Source organism: Balaenoptera musculus, chromosome X (assembly GCF_009873245.2).
Source record: "Balaenoptera musculus isolate JJ_BM4_2016_0621 chromosome X, mBalMus1.pri.v3, whole genome shotgun sequence".
Classification (NCBI taxonomy): domain Eukaryota; kingdom Metazoa; phylum Chordata; class Mammalia; order Artiodactyla; family Balaenopteridae; genus Balaenoptera; species Balaenoptera musculus.
The window spans coordinates 123,892,031-123,909,819 of record NC_045806.1 but is presented as its reverse complement, the minus strand read 5'-3'; the positions used below and the strand labels follow the sequence as shown (position 1 = coordinate 123,909,819).

General features: G+C 45.0%; 1 protein-coding gene across 2 annotated transcripts in view; it reads right to left on the bottom strand.

Moving 5' to 3' along the window:
* The window catches only part of AFF2 (AF4/FMR2 family member 2), a 487,741-nt gene that overhangs the window by 12,390 nt on the left and 457,562 nt on the right, over positions 1–17,789 (bottom strand). For both annotated transcript variants that reach the window (XM_036840574.1, XM_036840575.1), the window contains 6 exons: positions 13,943–14,232; positions 13,308–13,371; positions 10,527–10,663; positions 6,563–6,634; positions 5,351–5,444; positions 2,504–2,556 (listed from right to left, as the gene is read on the bottom strand). In XM_036840574.1, the coding sequence (XP_036696469.1) occupies positions 2,504–2,556; positions 5,351–5,444; positions 6,563–6,634; positions 10,527–10,663; positions 13,308–13,371; positions 13,943–14,232 (710 nt within the window). The remainder of the gene's footprint in view (positions 1–2,503; positions 2,557–5,350; positions 5,445–6,562; positions 6,635–10,526; positions 10,664–13,307; positions 13,372–13,942; positions 14,233–17,789) is intronic.

Genomic DNA, 17,789 nt, shown 5'->3' with positions numbered 1-17,789 from the left:
AAGATCATGCCATGTTCACACAGGCACAGCCCTCCCTAATCTTGGGGAGAAGTTTTGCTTGATGGGCATGTCCCCTCCAGTGACCACCAAACTCCTCACAATCTTTTTATTGGCCAATGTCCCAAACATGTGGAGATATCTCTTCTCTTCCAACTCTTTCAGTATGGTACCCACGGCCACCTGTCTACTGAAAGAGTTCTTCTAAAGGCCTCAGATGGGCTCGTTCTTTCCTCCTTCCATAGCCTTCCCAGCCTTCTTTCTTTTTATTCTCTCTGGGTGACATCTGAGACTGCTGCCCCGCCATTTTAGACTCTCCATGACATGGTTTCCATGACTCTCTGTGGAGGTCAAAAAAGTTGGCGCACCACCTCTTTCTGTATGGCCTGTGAGCTATAAATGGTGTGAAAAGATGGACACTTGCAATCAATTGGATGAGCGAGAATGCCACCTTTGAACGCCAGGGACGCAAAATGTTATTTTTTTCAAAATTCCATTCCTCTCCTGAACAGACTTGTATTATAAAACTTGTACTTAACTGCTATTATATTCTGAATTTCATCAGTAAGATTTTTGTGGAAACTTGTTTTCTCTTATATTCTCTTTACATGACACCCTCGGTTTTGCCTCTGGGCCGGCAAAGCCCCAAATATGTACTATCTGGCCCTTTGCAGAAAAGGTTTGCCGACCCCTGCTCTATATCAAGCGGATTTTTCTTCTCCTTCTTCCAACTGCTTCTTCACGGTCAGGGTCAGAGAAGCTTGCTTCTGGAAGGCATCGTGAGAGGTCTGGTGCGGGGCCAGCTGTCATCATTCGCTGGGGGAAGCAGGCTATAGTGTTGCTGGCAGACAAAGAAGCCCTCCCTGACCACCCACGGAGGCCCACGCTCTCTTTTTCTTGGGTATCTGCATAACTTTGTTCATACCTGTCACCTCCCTCCACTGGACTGCGGGCTTCTCGAGCGCAGGGAGCCCTTGGAATTCCACTGCGTCCCAGGTCTCTTGTAGGGAAATGTACCCAAAGTATTTGCTGAATGAATGGGCTGTAACCCCTGGGTGACCGTTTTGAGTTGCCTCATTCAAAAGCTCTCTGGACTACCAAAGGGAATGTGCTTTCTTCAGACAGAAGCTGCTTTAAAAATCATTTCGGGAGGCTTTTAATGTGACTTCACAAGCTTAGAATGTGTTTGAGTTCTTTCGTTGCAGAATTAAAAAAAATTTTTTTCCAATGATTCTTTAATGGCTGCTTACCTGAATTTGCCCTTGCTTTACTCCGTGCTCAGAGAAAATAGCTTTCTCTGGGCCTTTCAATAGTTATTTTTATTTTCTGAGCTTCCAGAGAGAAGCGTTCTTTCACTTTTGTCCGTCAGTATAAGAGTGAGACCTAATTCAACAGTTTGAACGGTACTTCCTTTCAATACAGTAATTGAGTTAACACGTAGTTTTTAATGGATCTGTTCCCTCACTCTGAATGTTTTTCTGATCTTAGAGTTCACAATCCCACTGCTTCGGGAGTGTGCTTTAAACTATAAAGTGGCAAAGGAGACTATTTCACTGCTCAAGAAAGTGTTTTGATCAGAGACATAAGAATTTTGAAATGATGAAAAATGGGGAAAAAACCCCAGCTCTCTGTGAAGGTAAACATCCACTGGTGGGAAGTGGGCTTGGGGTGGTGAGGGAGGTATTGGAATCACAGGAGAAACGGATGCTCAAGCAGTTAAGTGTGGGCATGTAGCCAGTTCAGGGCTGAGACAGAACTAGGATTCCAAATCGCCCTCTGAAAAGGAACCTGTCTTCAGATGAGCCTCCGATGTCACTGGGTCCGGCCCTTTCATTGTAGAGAGAGGAAGGGGCTCTCTTAGTTTACCCTGGGAGCTAAGGGCAGCTTCTGGCCCACGTCAGCTGGTTTCCCAGCTCCTGCCCTACTGCTGGAGGGCTGAGCTGCCCCGAGCAGACAGGGCTCTAAGGACGGCCGCAGAGTGGGTGCATTCACTGAGCCTCAGACCAGCAGTAGAGTAGCTGCTTTTACTTTTAGGTCAGGGTATTTTAGTATTAATATAAAAATCATCATGAAGGCTCAGATAATTGGCTGACGAAGTGCCTTCACATTTTCAGCACTATTATGCCTTTGGTCTTATTAAAGCACTTACCATATATCAATGAATATTTCATTGGTCTTTCATTACTGAGTGAATCATTGAAAAATCACTGCAGTGGAGGTAACTTTACCCTGCCTCCCCGAAATGGCATGGTGCTTGCCATCTCATTAACTGATATTTTTATGGCCGTCGTTTGGCTTAAAGATCAAATAGTGAAAGAAATTTGGAATCACATCATGTTAAACTTTTCTGTCCTGCTATTAGCTGAAACCTGACTAGAATTCTGCGTGCACCAAAATGACTGTAGATTCAGAACTGACCTTTCCACCTGGGGTTGTCAATACCAAATATCTGGGGTCTATTCAATCGCTGATTTTCATGAAAAAGTAATTTTCAGAAGATACTTACTTTCCATTGCCTACCCATGGAGATGGTATCTGAGCGACTTTTGAAGCATTTTGCTAAAAGAGAGAAAGAGAGAGGGAAATGAGGACATCTATCTTGTGTTTTATTAATTCAGAAACAGATGGAACTGTGATTTCGAGTACATTAATATTGATTGCAGCATTTCGGGATGCCTCCTGTTTCCTTACCAGAGCTGGAATGTATGTGCACGTCAGCACACCACGATGCGCACTCGATGAAAATAGCTGGTTGGGATAATTAGTGGGCTCCAATCAGGACCATGAAAGTCACTTGATGAAAGATCTTATATACTAAAAGGCCCAGTGAAATCAGACTCAGTTCTCCAAGAAGTGGTTTAATTATCCTCATCTGAAATTTATTCTGCAAAACAAGCTCTTCAGAGTACAGACAAGCTTTTCACCTTTAGCTCCAGTTACAAACTTTTTCCCTGGGATGCAAGGTAGGATGTCATTTCTGAAATCCCAGGAACTCGCCAGGACCAAGCAGCATTTGTGTGTGTGTGTGTGAATCACCTTGATTTGCTATCATCACATGCATATCCTCATGGCTGATGGTTTTCCTTGTTTAGCGGTGCAACTGGCCCAGGGCTGCATTGCAGTGGAGCACTAAACAATCTTTTCCCTCTGATGGGCTGGTTTAAAGAATGGGCCTCCTCGAAAAGGGAACCCCCCTACACTGTTGGTGGGAATGTAAATTGGTGCAGCCACTATGGAAGACAGTATGGAGGTTCCTCAAAAAACTAAAAATAGAACTATCATATGATCCAGCAATCCAACTCCTGGGCGTATATTCGGAGAAAACCATACTTCGAAAAGATACATGCATCCCAATGTTCATCACAACACTATTTACAATATCGAAGATATGGAAGCAACCTGTGTCCATAAACAGATGAGCAGATAAAGAAGATGTGGTATATATGTACAATGGAATATTACTCAGCCATAAAAAAGAATGAAATCATGCCATTTGCAGCAACATGGATGGACCTAGAGATGATCATACTAAGTGAAGTCAGTCAGAAGGAGAAAGACAAATACCATAGGATGTCACTTATATGTGGAATCTAAAATATGACACAAATGAACTTATCTATGAAACAGAAACGGACTCACAGACATAGAGAAGAGACTTGTGGTTGCCAAGGGGGAGGGGGTGTGGGGGAGGGATGGGTTGGGAGTTTGGGGTTAGCAGATGCAAACTAGTATATATAGAAGGGATAAACAACAAGGTCCTACTGTAGAGCACAGGGAACTCTATTCAACATCCTGTGATAAACCACAATGGAAAAGAATATGAAAAAGAATGTATATATGTATAACTGAATCGCTTTGCTGTACGGCAGAAATTAACACAACATTGTAAATCAACTATACTTCGATCAAATAAATTTTAAAAAAAAGAATGGGCCTCCTCTGTTTTAGTGGCGGTACACTTGTGGAGCACAGGAAAACCTGACACTCAGCACCGCCCCACGCGGACAGCGGTCCGCTCGTTACAATGGCCTCACCAGGTGGGAGCCTCCAGTTTTGAACCTCAAAGAAGCTCAACGCACTGCCAGAGGAGTGAGTTACTTAACGTCTGTTTGGTATCTTGCAACGCCCTGACAGCTACACGGGACAGGCCGCAGAGGACAGACGCGGGGCTGGGGCTCGAGGCGCGACCACAGGATCAGCATCAGCATCGCCTGGGAACTTGCTAGAAATGCCCATTCTTAGGACCTGCCCCAGACCTACAGCATCAAGACGCCTTTCCGGAGCCCAGGTTGACACTGTAGACATACGGTCGTGGGCAGCTGCTGCATCTGACCATGTTCACCTCCACAGGCACTGGCTTTATTATGGCCACACCACACGATAGCTGGGGAACCTGCTCCTTTCCCCGAGTTGGTGTCCTAGCACACCTGTGCACCCTCTCTCACCGGGTTCTGATGTTTGAAGTAAGGTCAGGATTTGATTCATTTCAAACAACTGCCTTGGTGCAACTGAGCCAAGTGGTCTGATGAATTTGGCAAAAAAAATACTACTACTAAATAAATAAATAGAATTGTCCTTTTCCTTTCAAGACCTGCCCAACAGGAGCCTTGAGCCCCCTCAACTCTAAAACGTGACCAGTGTTATGGGGGTAGAAGCCACAGAAGCTCCACGGACCCTTAAGCCAGCGATACCTGGCACAGTGGCCAGGCCTAGCTCCAGGCTTGCAGTTTTCATTCAGGCTCATTCCCACATTTCGGCATTGCATCTCGTGGTTGAAATACCTTGTTTTGCTTGTAGATTAAAAACTTCAGCTCCCTAGACGATGCATTTGTTTATTTACTGTTTGTTTATTTTGGCAGCCAAAGCAATCAGTCGTATTCAAGTGCAACCACTGTCCTCCAAGACTCCCCATGGTCACAGGGGCTGTGGCTGTCCCCGCAGAACCCAGGGTGGCTGCAGTGACTTCTCTCACTGCCGAGAAATTTCTAGGCTGGCATCTCATGTAACATGAGACCGGCCATACCCATGGCCACAGCTCCAGCCGCGTCCTCTGGCTGGTCCACCGTGCAGGGTGGGCAGAAGGCATCGCCCCCCTGACTGCAGCTGGGAAGCTGCCCGGGGCCATTTGTTCAGTCCAGAGAATCATCAGGGGATTGAACTATTGTACCTTCTCTCTCTGGAATCAAATCAAACCAAAGCTCTCTGCTGAGCCCCAAAGGAGAGGTGGGAGGAGCCAGGATGAGGAAGGTTAAGCCTTTGGCAGCAGCAACCTTGACATTTAATAACATGCCTGCCATGTCTCATTAGTGATTTAATTGCCCGGGGCCTATAAATTATACCAAATAAGGATTACCTTAAAATATTCCATCAGTGATCTGGAGTACTTCATGGCGTGGTCCTTCTTCAGTTTGAACATCCGCAGGTAGAGAAGTGATAAGCATCGGTAGCTGTGGTGATGAGGAAAGGACCATGTTAATGCCGATGCGTAATCAAACCTATAAAACTAAAAACTGATTCCTATTTTGCAGTTACGCTCCTACGGTTATTGAGGAATATAAGTGAAAAAAGAAAAAAATTGTAAAAAGAAGGAGTAAGCATAGCACAGGGAACTGTACTCAACATCCTGTGATAAAGCATAATGGAAACGAACATGAAAAAGAATATATATAGATGTATAACTGAGTCACTGTGCTGCACAGCAGAAATTAACACAACATCGTAAATCAACTACACTTCAATAAAATTTTAAAAAAAGAAAAAAAGAGTTCACAAAAGATGGAAGAAGGAGGTCGAATGTCAAAGTCGGGGAGCTATTTTAAGAAGCTACACTGCTGGCTTCCCTGGTGGCGCAGTGGTTGGGAATCTGCCTGCCAGTGCGGGGGACATGGGTTCGAGCCCTGGTCTGGGAGGATCCCACATGCCGCGGAGCAACTAGGCCCGTGAGCCACAATTACTGAGCCTGCGCGTCTGGAGCCTGTGCTCCGCAACAAGAGAGGCCGCGACAGTGAGAGGCCCGCGCGCCGCGATGAAGAGTGGCCCCCGCTTGCCACAACTAGAGAAAGCCCTCGCACAGAAATGAAGACCCAATACAGCCATAAAAATAATTAAATAGTAAAATAAATTTAAAAAAAAAAAAAGAAGCTACACTGCTGACTTTGAGGATGGACGAAGGGGCCATGAGCCAAGGGGTGCAGGTGGCCTCTAGAAGCTGGAAAAGGCCAGGAAGTTGATTCTCCCCTAGAGCCTCTGGAAGGAATGCAGCCTTGCTGACACTCTGATTATAGGGTCGTGAAACACATTTCAGACTTTTGACCTTCGGAACTGTAAGATAATAAATATGTGTCGTTTTTTAAAAAAAGAAGGGGTAAGCATTAAGATCCCATCTTGATAAGGGTATAAATTCGGAGAGTAAATGTTTAGTCAACGACTGAAGAAATCCACCAGTTAGCCTTCCAGAGTTTAATGGAAGACAAGAATAATGATCTGGGGGTAAGCAGCTTAAGTGGACTTTTCAAATCCTTCTGCAACATTTCAGCTGTTTCCTGGTGGCCTCCAGAAGGCTTACCATAGTACGGCCAGCTTTTTCTCCCCATCCGAAGCCAGGGGGCTTGCAAAGTTCTTCAGCCTCATTGCATACCTTTGAAGAGAAAGGACAAGCTCAAGTGGAATCCGTCTGACCCTTCAGAAAGTCCCAAAGTCATTGGTGTTCTCATCACCTAAATGCGCTAGCCCCACGTTTGCTCTGGGTGGGAGGACTGAGAAGGGCATGTGGGCAAAAGTGTGCTTTCCTGAAAACATACACAAAATGACGACCACAGGAGTGTCACAATGGCACTGCTGTGACGGATGGAAGCTAGCTCTGGAGAAGCCAGCTATATCCGGAGCCCATGTTCCAGAACAGTGCTGTGGAACTACTGTGGGTCTGGCGTGTGTATAAATGCTGGCGAAATACTGTTTCTAAGAACACTCTAGTTAAACAATATTATTGGCTTTCAATGAGACGTGGACACATATGTCAGTTTCAGTTGCGTTTTTGACAGATGAGGTAAATAATAACACAGCTATGTCTGACCTGAGTGTAGAGAGGCCTCCAACACACAGTTACAAAAGCTGTGTGTTTCTAATGGCTCAGGTGTGGGACATATTCCTCTAGGAAGTGTTTTTTTTGTTTTTTGAGGGAGGTAAATTTCACAGCAGGTAGAGGTCTGAGCGCCCCTAATTTATGGTGCTTGTATATTTTGTCTTTCCATTCTCTTTAATTGTTACTGTCCCACACCGGGGAGATCAAAGGTTGAGTAGTTGCCATTTTTTTTCTTCGAGCTGAGCAGATTCCATTCTGGGCATTTAGACTCTTGAAAATCAATTCATTGCATAAAATCATTGTCTGAGCTTTAATGCAATTTCACAGGTACTCGTGGTGGAATAAGTAACAGGGTTCAGTGTTGCAGTGGGAAGTTGAAGATGTGCAGGCAGCCCCGACTAGCTCTCGATTACGAGGGGGCGATGGCGAGCCCGCACTTTCAGCAGCCTCCCCGGAACACCGGCGCCCCCTATCGCTCTGCTCTCCCCAGTTAACTGCCCCAGTTCTGTCCAGTGAACATTTTCCAACAAAAGGACCCGCGCACTTGATGTGGGTCCCTCCTGTTGTTGCCATATTAAGCAAAAAGGCTTCTTATGATGTCATAAATCTGTCTTTGACAGCTGGATCACTGAAATGTCAAGTCATTGTGATGCCCCACTTGTTTTCACAAGTATATGTCTACTGCAGATTCCCAAGGCTCAGAGCAACCATAATTGCTTGAATGAAAAAAATGGGGCGCTCTCTCTGCAGCCAGCATACCGTCAGGGAGAGAGTAATAAAAATCTCTTCAACATAAAATGACGCTACTAAAAACCATGTTCCTCTTACAGTTACCCTCTAATTGCAGCCACTGTGGAAGTGCCTTGATAGTGGACTTCCAATGGCTTACATGGGCCAGAAGACTTAGTTGCTTTAGCCCATTTTATTCCCAACTGAAATTTCTCTCCAAAAAAAAAAATTATACACACACATATACTAGAAAATGTAAAGTTCTACATATATAGAGGACATACAAAGTAGCGCATGTAGAACTGGTAAAATCTGGGAGAAAAAAAGACCTGATGACATCTGAGTAAGGCAGATGGACTGGCGGGGGGAGAGGTACACAGGAACTTTCTGTATCATTTCTTATAACTGCATGTGAATATCCAATTATCTCAAAATAAAGTTTCAAAATACCGACTTAAAAGTGAATGGCTATGAATTCTCCATTGACTTTCACCAGGTTCCACTGAAAATATACTCCTATGGGGAGTAAACTATCGCATCATGTAAAAAAAACAACTGTGCTTAGACAAAAAGAAAAAAAAATTTGTAAATAATAAAGGAAAAAGAAGTGTTTTCTAATGGAAATAAATATCACTCAGCGATTCACATGGCATTTTTACCAAAAATGAAATTTGATGTTTTGCTTTTCTATTTAGAGAGCATGTGTTTTCCTAAAAGGAAACAAGAAAAAATATATAGAGAGAGAGTGAAAACACCCATAATTTCACCCCCAATTACAGATATGACCTTATTTCCCTTCCAGCTTGGTCCACGTGCAGAAACATGCTTTTTCTGGTCAGAAATGCAATGTGTCTATAATTCTGTGGCTTGCTTTTACTTTAACATCATATTATAAACATTTTCGTGCAGCTACATAGTCTCCATCATTGTTGCATTTCAATGGCTGCAAATCATTCTGTTGAGTGTACTGCGATGTAATTAATTACCCTTCTACTGTTGATGATTTGGTTTGCTTCTAATTGGGTGCTATAATATAGGCCAAACTGAACACTGTACAGATAACTCGTTCTCCCCTTACAAGTCTTTTCTTCAGTATAGAAAATTCAAATTTCTGGAAGTTGAATTACTGGCTCAAAAGATATGAATGCTCACTTGTATAGGTTTTCCTACACAATACCAAATTGCCCTCAATTTACAACGATCAATTTCCATTCCCATCAACAGCATGGAGGAGGCCCAGTTCACCATTATTTTGCGTAAGTGCTAACACTAGGTATTAACATTTTTACACTTTCCTGTCAATTTAAAAAGTGCCTTGTTTTAATTTGCATTTGGGGATGAGTAGAAGGCATGGCTTTTCTGCAGGTTTGCTCATTAAAGTTTTCCCTCCATTTTGAATCCTTACCGTTTCTGCCAGGATTTTCATCTTGTGCATCTTTGAAAACTGCAGGCAGCCTCTTATAGACACTGAGAAATCAATTTCCCCTTGAAAGCTACAAATGGCGGTGGTGGCTTTCACAGGGCATAGAGTCTGAGAGATACTTTATATACTTCTCAGAGCAGCGAAAAGCCAAAGATGGCTGCCTGGCCTGTCAAGGTAAGGCTGGAACTTTCCTCATAATCTCCCTACTTTGGTGGCTTTAACTAAATCTTCTGATTCTATGTAACCATAGTTTTTTTTCCTTCTTCTTCTTTATAATGGTTCCCATTCTTCTGATCTTTTCAAATGCTTTCCTGGGAAAATATGCATGCTAAATCTGTCCAATGTCTGTCTGAAGGTTTAGGTACAAGAGTCCTCAGATTTGTAACAGTTTATTGCTGATGCAAGAACACAATAAAAAGCAGGCCTGGCATTATTGATTAATCAAGCCAGAGGTGGCTGGGATACAAGGACCTATCAGGTAAAGAACTGCTCACTCAATCAAAAGCCATGATGTAGTCCATCCTGCAAATGAGGGTGCTTATCCACTATTCAGAGGTGGAGGAAATTCTTGTACAAATACCTGCAGATGACTGGAAAGCACTAGAATGGATATCATTTCTTCTCTTTCCCCTTCTTACAAGAATTTTTTGATTACCCACAAACTCCACTGCACCAAGAGCAACAGGCCAGAAAATTTCATTCAAAATGCAAATGAAACCAATAATCTGTGCCGTTAATACACTCTTCCCTATTATCGACCTCATCTCTCCCCTCCCCCTGCTACCACCTTGACTGTCCCTCAAATTCCAGATGCATGGAACGTCTACTCCACAGCTGCGGCCTCCAAAGCTGACTTTGTGTTGGAACAGTGCCCCTCCGTTTTTAACAACTGAGGCAGAAATTTTTAGAAAACATGGTTTATAACAGAAATCCCGATAGCACCGCTTTTTGTGAATTATAAAACTGCGCTTTGAAAAGACAAGTGTCCACGCCAAACAGTGAAATGATGATACTTTACTCGCATCCACTACCTTTCCATTTTAATTTTATGAATATTGCAAATTGTAACACTCACGTTATAACCTCTGAAGGGGATAACTGATACAAGCAGTGTCCATCAGTTATAAATTTTCCATGACATGAATAAAATGGCAAGAACGAATTATGATGACTTCTAAGAAGAAGATGCCTTGGATGAATCATTATTATGTGGAGGTGATAGTTTTCAAACATAGCAAGCAGCTTCTAATTATGACTGGAAAGAGCTCAGGAAGAAGGCAGCAGAAAGGCACGAACCTGAGAAGCTCCACAGTCTCTGAGTACATGGTGTACGGAGACTTGGCTTCCAGAGGGTCGCGCTCCATCGCGTTGCCACATTCGGTGAAGGACAGGGCTGCATCGGCATAATTCACGGCTTTGCCAAATTTCTCAAACTGAAACAGGAAGAAGACTTGTCAACATGACGGTTCCTCTTCTCTCCTTCATCAAAAGCAGTGGTGTTCAACCCGGGGCAACTTTGCACCCCTCCCCCAGGGAACATCTGGCAATGTCTGGAGACCTTTTTGGTTGTCACCACTAGGGATGAGGGGCATCTAGTGGACAGAGGCCAGAGATGTTGTTAAACATCCCTCAATGTGCAGGACAGCTCCCACAGTGGAGAATCGCCCAGCCCAACAGTGCCAAGGTTGACATATGGAGGGGGAGCAATTAGGAATTTGTCTAGACGAGGATGTAACTGATTTCAGGTTCTATCGCCACGACATGGAGGCTGGTTGAGGAGAGAAAACTGCAGCCAAGGTATCATGTCTTTGTGGTATTCCTGTTGTTGTTATCTTTTTGGTGGACCAGGATCCAAATCACTGCCTCGACTAGTTTCTCTTGACTACATTTACTAGACTGGTCATCATAATGTCCTCTAGACAGAGCTTGCAATGAAACCCTGCTTTTTACAAGCCTCCTGGACAACTAACCCATTTAGTCTTTGCTTGGAACTCTAGATGAGCACATCATCCCCACGCCCAGGAGAAGAGTAACAAATGGATGCTATCGCCATGAAAAATGGGAAGTTGCAGTGTGACTATTGACGATAATCACATCACTTTCACTGTAAATGATGGTCTGAAATAGTGTGTCAAAAAGCCCCCAAATATAGCACTACTAAATATTTTAGTTTAGTAAAATTTTATTGCAGAAGGTTTTAGCCCTGATAATGGTCACGATTAAACTGACTTAGACATACTGATTTCTTTTTTATGTGTAATGAATATTATATATGACACCTTTATAGTGAGCATTTTCTAACAGTATTTAACATTTTCAATTTTTGATAGCTGGATGGAAGAATTCCACTAATGCAGAATTTTACGTGAAAGAACCAATAGAATGCAGATCGAGCTATTTTAATTTTCTTGTATACCTTTTATCAAAATATTTTCTATGCAACTGTGAAGGTTTCAATTCTCAAAACGTCAGAGTAGCTGTCCCTAGCAAAGGATTAAAGTACATCTATAAAATGATGAGTTACAGGTCCTGCAGAATCTCTTGCTGTAAATGACTCTCTTTGCAATAAATGTTCTCCAGCTTTTATGTACTGCAGGAATTCTGTGGTTTCCTTTCTGTAAGCTATTGTGGAAAAATAGCAGTTTCAGCCCAATTCAAAGCGATTTTATGAAAACCTCCATCTTCTCTTGCCTTACAAGATAATTTCCTTAGGTCATCTGACTCTGATTGGCTCTCCCCTGTGGAAATTAAGCTTTACATCCTGATTTTTGAAACTGACTTTTCATTTGCAAGCCCATAGCTGGAAGGATCCTTAAAGATCACCTGGCCCAAATCTCTCTTTTTCCAAAAGGAATAACTGAAGTCCAGAGAGAAGACTACATGGGCCACAGGGCCAATTAGGGGCTTGAACTCCAAAGGAGTGCCTAGCTCTGGTGTAGACATAAGCCAAGCAAAGACATCTTCCTCTAAATGAGTATTTCTCAACCTTTTCTTTTTTTCTTATCATTCCTCCCCACCCCACCCCCCCCACCGAGGGAGATTTTTTTAGATTTTTTTTTTCACACACCCCATGGAGATTTTAATACTAAAGACATACCGATTATCTCCTTATGTACCGCGGCCCTTTGGAGGGCAGTGGATGGTGGTCACGCGCAAGTCACGGCGCAGAGACCATCGTGGTCCTCCATTACAGCCCTCCCAGTGGCAAACAGCACAGGGCAGCTAAGTCCTGGCTGGACACAATGTGATTATGGAGGATGTGATTTTTTTTTAACCCAACGGAGTTGAACTGACACCTCTAATTATGCTGGGCTTTAGTCAAAGGTGAGGACCCTGAATTTAGGGCTCAGTGGTTCTCAACCTTGGCTGCACTTGGAAATCACCCGGGGGGAGCTTTAACACCCATGCCTGGGTCCCAGTGTCGGAAATTCTGATTCCATTTCTCTGGGGTGTGGCTTGGGCATCAGGGCTAGTTTAAAGCTCCCCAAGTGATTGTACCACATGATTGAGATCCCCTGTTAGGTGGCTCAGTCAATCAGACGACCCCCCATGCTCTCACAACCCCTGGAGGCAGCGAGGCCAAGTGTCGGGGGAAATCCAGAGAACAGAACTTCCTTTCTGTGTGCAGGGACCTAGGCTGCCTGTGGGCCTCACTCTGGAAACATGTCATCAAATGCAGCAAGGAGCTGAGATTTTTCTACAGACCTGAGTTTCCCAGAGCCAATGACTGAGGCCACTTAACTGCCCACACCAGTTCGGGTTTACTGGAACCCATGGGAGCTCCCACCTTCCCCAGGGCAGTTTCAAAGGTCATTTCAAAGTCACTTGAAAGACAGTACAAGCCATTGAGCTTCTGAAGTTGGAGCAAGGGGAAGAAGAGTGGGAAAACCAAGAATGGCAGGGCAACATGGCACCAAGACCTTGGGGAATCCCGGTGCTAAGGAATTAACCAGCTCCAATCTGTCTATGTCACAGCAGCAATGAAAAGGTTGGACTCGTTTGTGCAGTGGCTTCTTTGTTTTCCTTCAAAGCCTAATACCTGAATGGGAGGAGAGCAACGGGAGAAAGGAAACCTACCAGTGCATCAGCTTTGTGCTTCAGCTTCTTCGCCTCTTGCATGTAATAATCAGCGTTGTGAACCCTAAACAAGCAAAACGAGCATGTTCAGAAAGCAATGTTTCATCTTTTCATTAAAAGACCGAATAGTCACAACTTTGGGGGGCTATAAATCCATTCCTATACAATGCCTTGAACAGGGCCAATGAACGCTTGTTATGCATACAATAACCAAGCTTGAAATAGTCCAGTGAATGAAATCGGAAGTGCTTAATGGCCCATTAGGATAAATACCCACATCCTCCAACCCCAACCATTCCAGCTGCCCAAACAGATCCAAGAGAACCTAGCTATAATTCTCTTTGCTGGCACACAGTTCTATCTGAGGACACGGGTAAGCAAGGAGGACCAAGCAAGCTGGGATTCAGCACCTGCCTTCAGAATCAGTAACAGAGCTCCACGATTAAAATGGGCCAGCGACGTTTCTCGATGGGGATAGAGGTGTGTGTGAGGAGGAGGAGGAATCTACTTTCAAGGCTATAGGAGCTGCACTGCTGCCTCTGAGGTCTTATTTCGGGTGACACATGCGCGGTGCTCGAAAAGCCATACTGCCCCCACCCCCATTCACCACTCCAGAGAATCTGGGGACAACATACGAGTCATCAAAAGTGAGCTTGGGTCTCCGGACATTGGTAGTGCTGCTGGACAGAACGGGCAGGGCCGCCCAGGATGTCATCTCCAGGTGACTGCTGTCCATGAGGCCAGTAGTGATGGTGGAGGTGATGGTGGAAATGGTAGTGGTAGTGGTAGTGGTAGTGGCAGTGGCCGTGGCAGTGGCCGTGACAGTGGCGGTGACAGTGGCAGTAGCAGTGACAGTGGCAGTGGCAAGAGCAGTGTTGGTGATAGTGATGGTGGCAGAGGCTGCCTTTTTTGGAGTGTCTCCCTCCTGGGAAAAAGGAGGACAAAGAATTTCCATTAGGTCCAGATTTTTAGAGCATCTTTTCATAAATGCTTTGCATGTCAAGCACACTAGGAAACGAGACGAGAGAAAAGAAAACAATGCACACAGCTGGAGGATACACAGGTGACCCTGCTATATGTCATGAACTCCGGGAATCACCAGCTTTTGTTCTATGATGACACCAAACACCAAGCTAGTCACGTGCTGTGACTACATAGCTCCATCATCCCAGTAAGACAGTCATTGGCGAAGGTCTAAATCCAGTTGGGGATGTGAGGGGGGAGGGGAAGAATGGGAAAGGGAGGGAAGGATAGAGAGAGGGAGAGAGAGAAGAGAGAGAGAGAGTATCACCCCGACGTGTGTATTTTTGATAAGGGAACCAGCCCAGAAACTTTCTCTAGGGTAAGAAAAGTACTCTAGTCACTCTGCAAAATACCAGATCCAGGGCAGCAAAATGCCAGCACACCAGGCATCGTACTGCAACAGTCAGTACCCTGGGACCGAGGCTGAGGCTGCCTTTCTGTTCACCCGAGGCCTTGACCGCTTTCCCGCTAGGGGATGCCACAGGAAGGCCTCTTCATTTCCAAGCCTTGGGAGAGTGAAAGCTCATCTGTACCAGGTCAAAAATCAAAGGAGTCAGAGACTTCTGAGTTCCACCCTGAACCGTCATTGCCATAGAAAGAATGGGATCCAGATGAATGAAGCAGGTGGGAAGATTTGTAACGATGTGACACTCTGTGTCACGAGACCACCTGCCGTGTTCACACCGCTGACTCTGCCCCCATGCCCCCATCTGGCAACTGCGGGACGATCCTGACTGTTCTACCTCTGAGCGTACTTGCCGTGGTGCCTCTTCTGCCCTCTGCTCTAAGGTTGGCATCCCCCAACGTTCTTTCCTCAGCTCTTCTCCCTTGACCTTGACAGGATTTGCCAATCTTGTGTGCACTGGCACAGATCTGACAATAAGCAGATAAGGTTTTCCCCAAGGGGAACCTCCACCTTACCCTCTCTCTGATGCTCCTGCAGTGATCACTTCTGGAGAGTTCCACCAAGATGGCCCATTAGCACCTCCGATTGCTCTGAAACCAAACTGACATCCAAAGCAGTCCCCTTTTTCTGTGAATGGCAGGATGGTCTCCCCTGTCACCAAGGCTGGACTTCTCCAGGCCGGTAAGGGCATGGTGGTCATCCCCGGGCTGGGAGCATCAGAACCGGCGTCTCCCCGCCTTGCCTTCCATCTGAGCTGCTCTGCTTTAACCAGTTTTAGATATTGAAGTTCTGTAAATTATTTCATTTCAAAACATGATCATGCCCCTGAAACTCTTTTTGAAAACCACTGCTCTACTCCACCTCTTATCTCTCCTTCTCCATCACCCTCGTCCAACCCATTACAAAGTCCTATTCACTCCCTCTCCCCAGTGTCTCACAATCTGTCCCTTCCTCCTCTGAAGCCTCAAAGTACAGGCTCTCGTGGCTTCAGCCAGAGTCGATCACATGGCCTCCTGGCCGAACGCCCGACCTCTGAGCCAGCTTTTCCAATCACCCTCCCTCTGCTGCCTGCCAGCCTGAGCTTCCTGAACCGAGCTCCCTGCATTTCACTGCCTTGCGGCTGAGTGCAAACCCCAGGCTGAGCTCCTCTGCTGGTGTGTAAGGCCCTTCCTGACCTGGCTTCACCCTTCCCGACTCCCTCCGACGAACCTGCCACCAAACTGAACTCATCAGGCTTTCTCCACTTCCCTGCTCTGGGTCCTTCGCAGTCTTAGGGTTGAAAAAGCCTTCTCTTCGTTACTTTTTTCACCTTGCGATAATGTACTGTATTTTTTCATTTTTTAAACTGAGGTAAAATACACATGACATCCAATTTACCATCTCAACCATTTTTAAATGTCCAGTGCGCTAGTGTTAAGCACATTTACATCAGCGTGTAACCCATCTCCAGGGCTCTTTGATCTTGCAAAGCTGAAACTCTTGTGCCCATTAGACCATAACCCTCCATCCCCTTACTACCCTCAGCCCCTGGCAGTCACCCTTCTAGTTTCTGCCTTTGCAAATCTGACTCCTCGAGGTACCATGTGTAAGTGGAATCATACACTCTTTGTCTGTTTGCGCCTGGCTGATCTCATTTAGCATAATGTCCTCAAGGTTCACCCAAGTTGTAGCACATGTCAGAATTTCCTTCCTTTTGAAGACTGGATAATATTCCACTGTGCGTAGAGACCACACTCTAGTTTAATCATTTCCCCTCATTACTAAACCCTACTTAACACTCTCAGCTCAACCCAGCTCAACAAATGCCTTCCCAGGAAAACTGCCTCATGTATATGGCCAGAAGTGCTTTAAACCTTTTTGGTCCCTTTAGAGATGGGAAGGGCGTGTCTCAAGCCCTCCCCTAAGACACCAATCAGCAGCTATTTCGTATCCGAGTTTATTGAGCACATGTCTCATTGCTCACCTTAGACTGGGAGCCCTTTCAGTGCTGGGGCCGTCTCTGATTTATGACACTCCCACCCCAGCCCCGTCCCGCTACCCCACTGCCCAGTGCACTCAGTGATTTGCTGAACGCAGGCCTGCCTGCCTTAATCAAAAGGGCCACTTTACAGCGAAAAGTCAAATGTGAACATTTCTTATATCCATGAAAGTCTTATCTTTTCCACTTCATCCTGGACCTTCCGATTTTCAAAAATTCTTACCATCAAGAGCTCATTGCGGTAACTGTGCTGAGAGACTGCACATCTAAAAATGGTTATGGTGGATACGGAGAAAGTCATTTAAAGTTCATCACGGATTTTATTCAACCCAAACACATAAAAAACTCAGAGGCTTCTGAACTCCTAAGCCAGCTCCACGCTTCTACCGCCAAAGCCAGATGACCCAGACCAAACAGCTGAGTCAGCCCCAGAGAGAGCCACGTGTCTCTACGGCCAAGATAGGTGACAAGAACCCTGAAACACCACGTCCACCACGCACATGGAGGTGATGTCGGTCCTGGCACATCTAACTGGAAACGGCTGCGTTCAGCCATGATCATGTAAGTCATATAAACACGTCCTCTGTTGACCCTCACTCATCCATTGAGTCAATAAACAGGACTTCGTGAATACATGGGACAGAGAAGACTCTGAGAGCAGAAAATGGAAAACGCTTTTGGAGCTGGAAGAACCTGTATAGATCATCTAGTCATATTTACTCATTTCATGGACTCAAAGAGGTTTCATAATTTGCCCAAGGTCACAGAACAGATTTGCCGCAGTGTTGGCACTATGTGTCAAGCAAGTCTCTTAACTTCCACAAAGTCTCCCAGATTTCAAGCCATTAATAGAAAAAACTAATGGCCAAAGAAGAGGCAACAGGAACTCAATCCATCATGGGGACCCCGGTGATTTCCTTAAGAAGAATGATCCATTTCTAGGTGGAAATGTAATCATATTTATCAGGTTTCCCCAGTAGTTTTCAGCTCTTGTGGAAATGCCTTTGCAGGATCCTCTTATTATCATGGTCGTAATAACATCTGTATTAAGCATCTAATTATTTGCGACCATGTA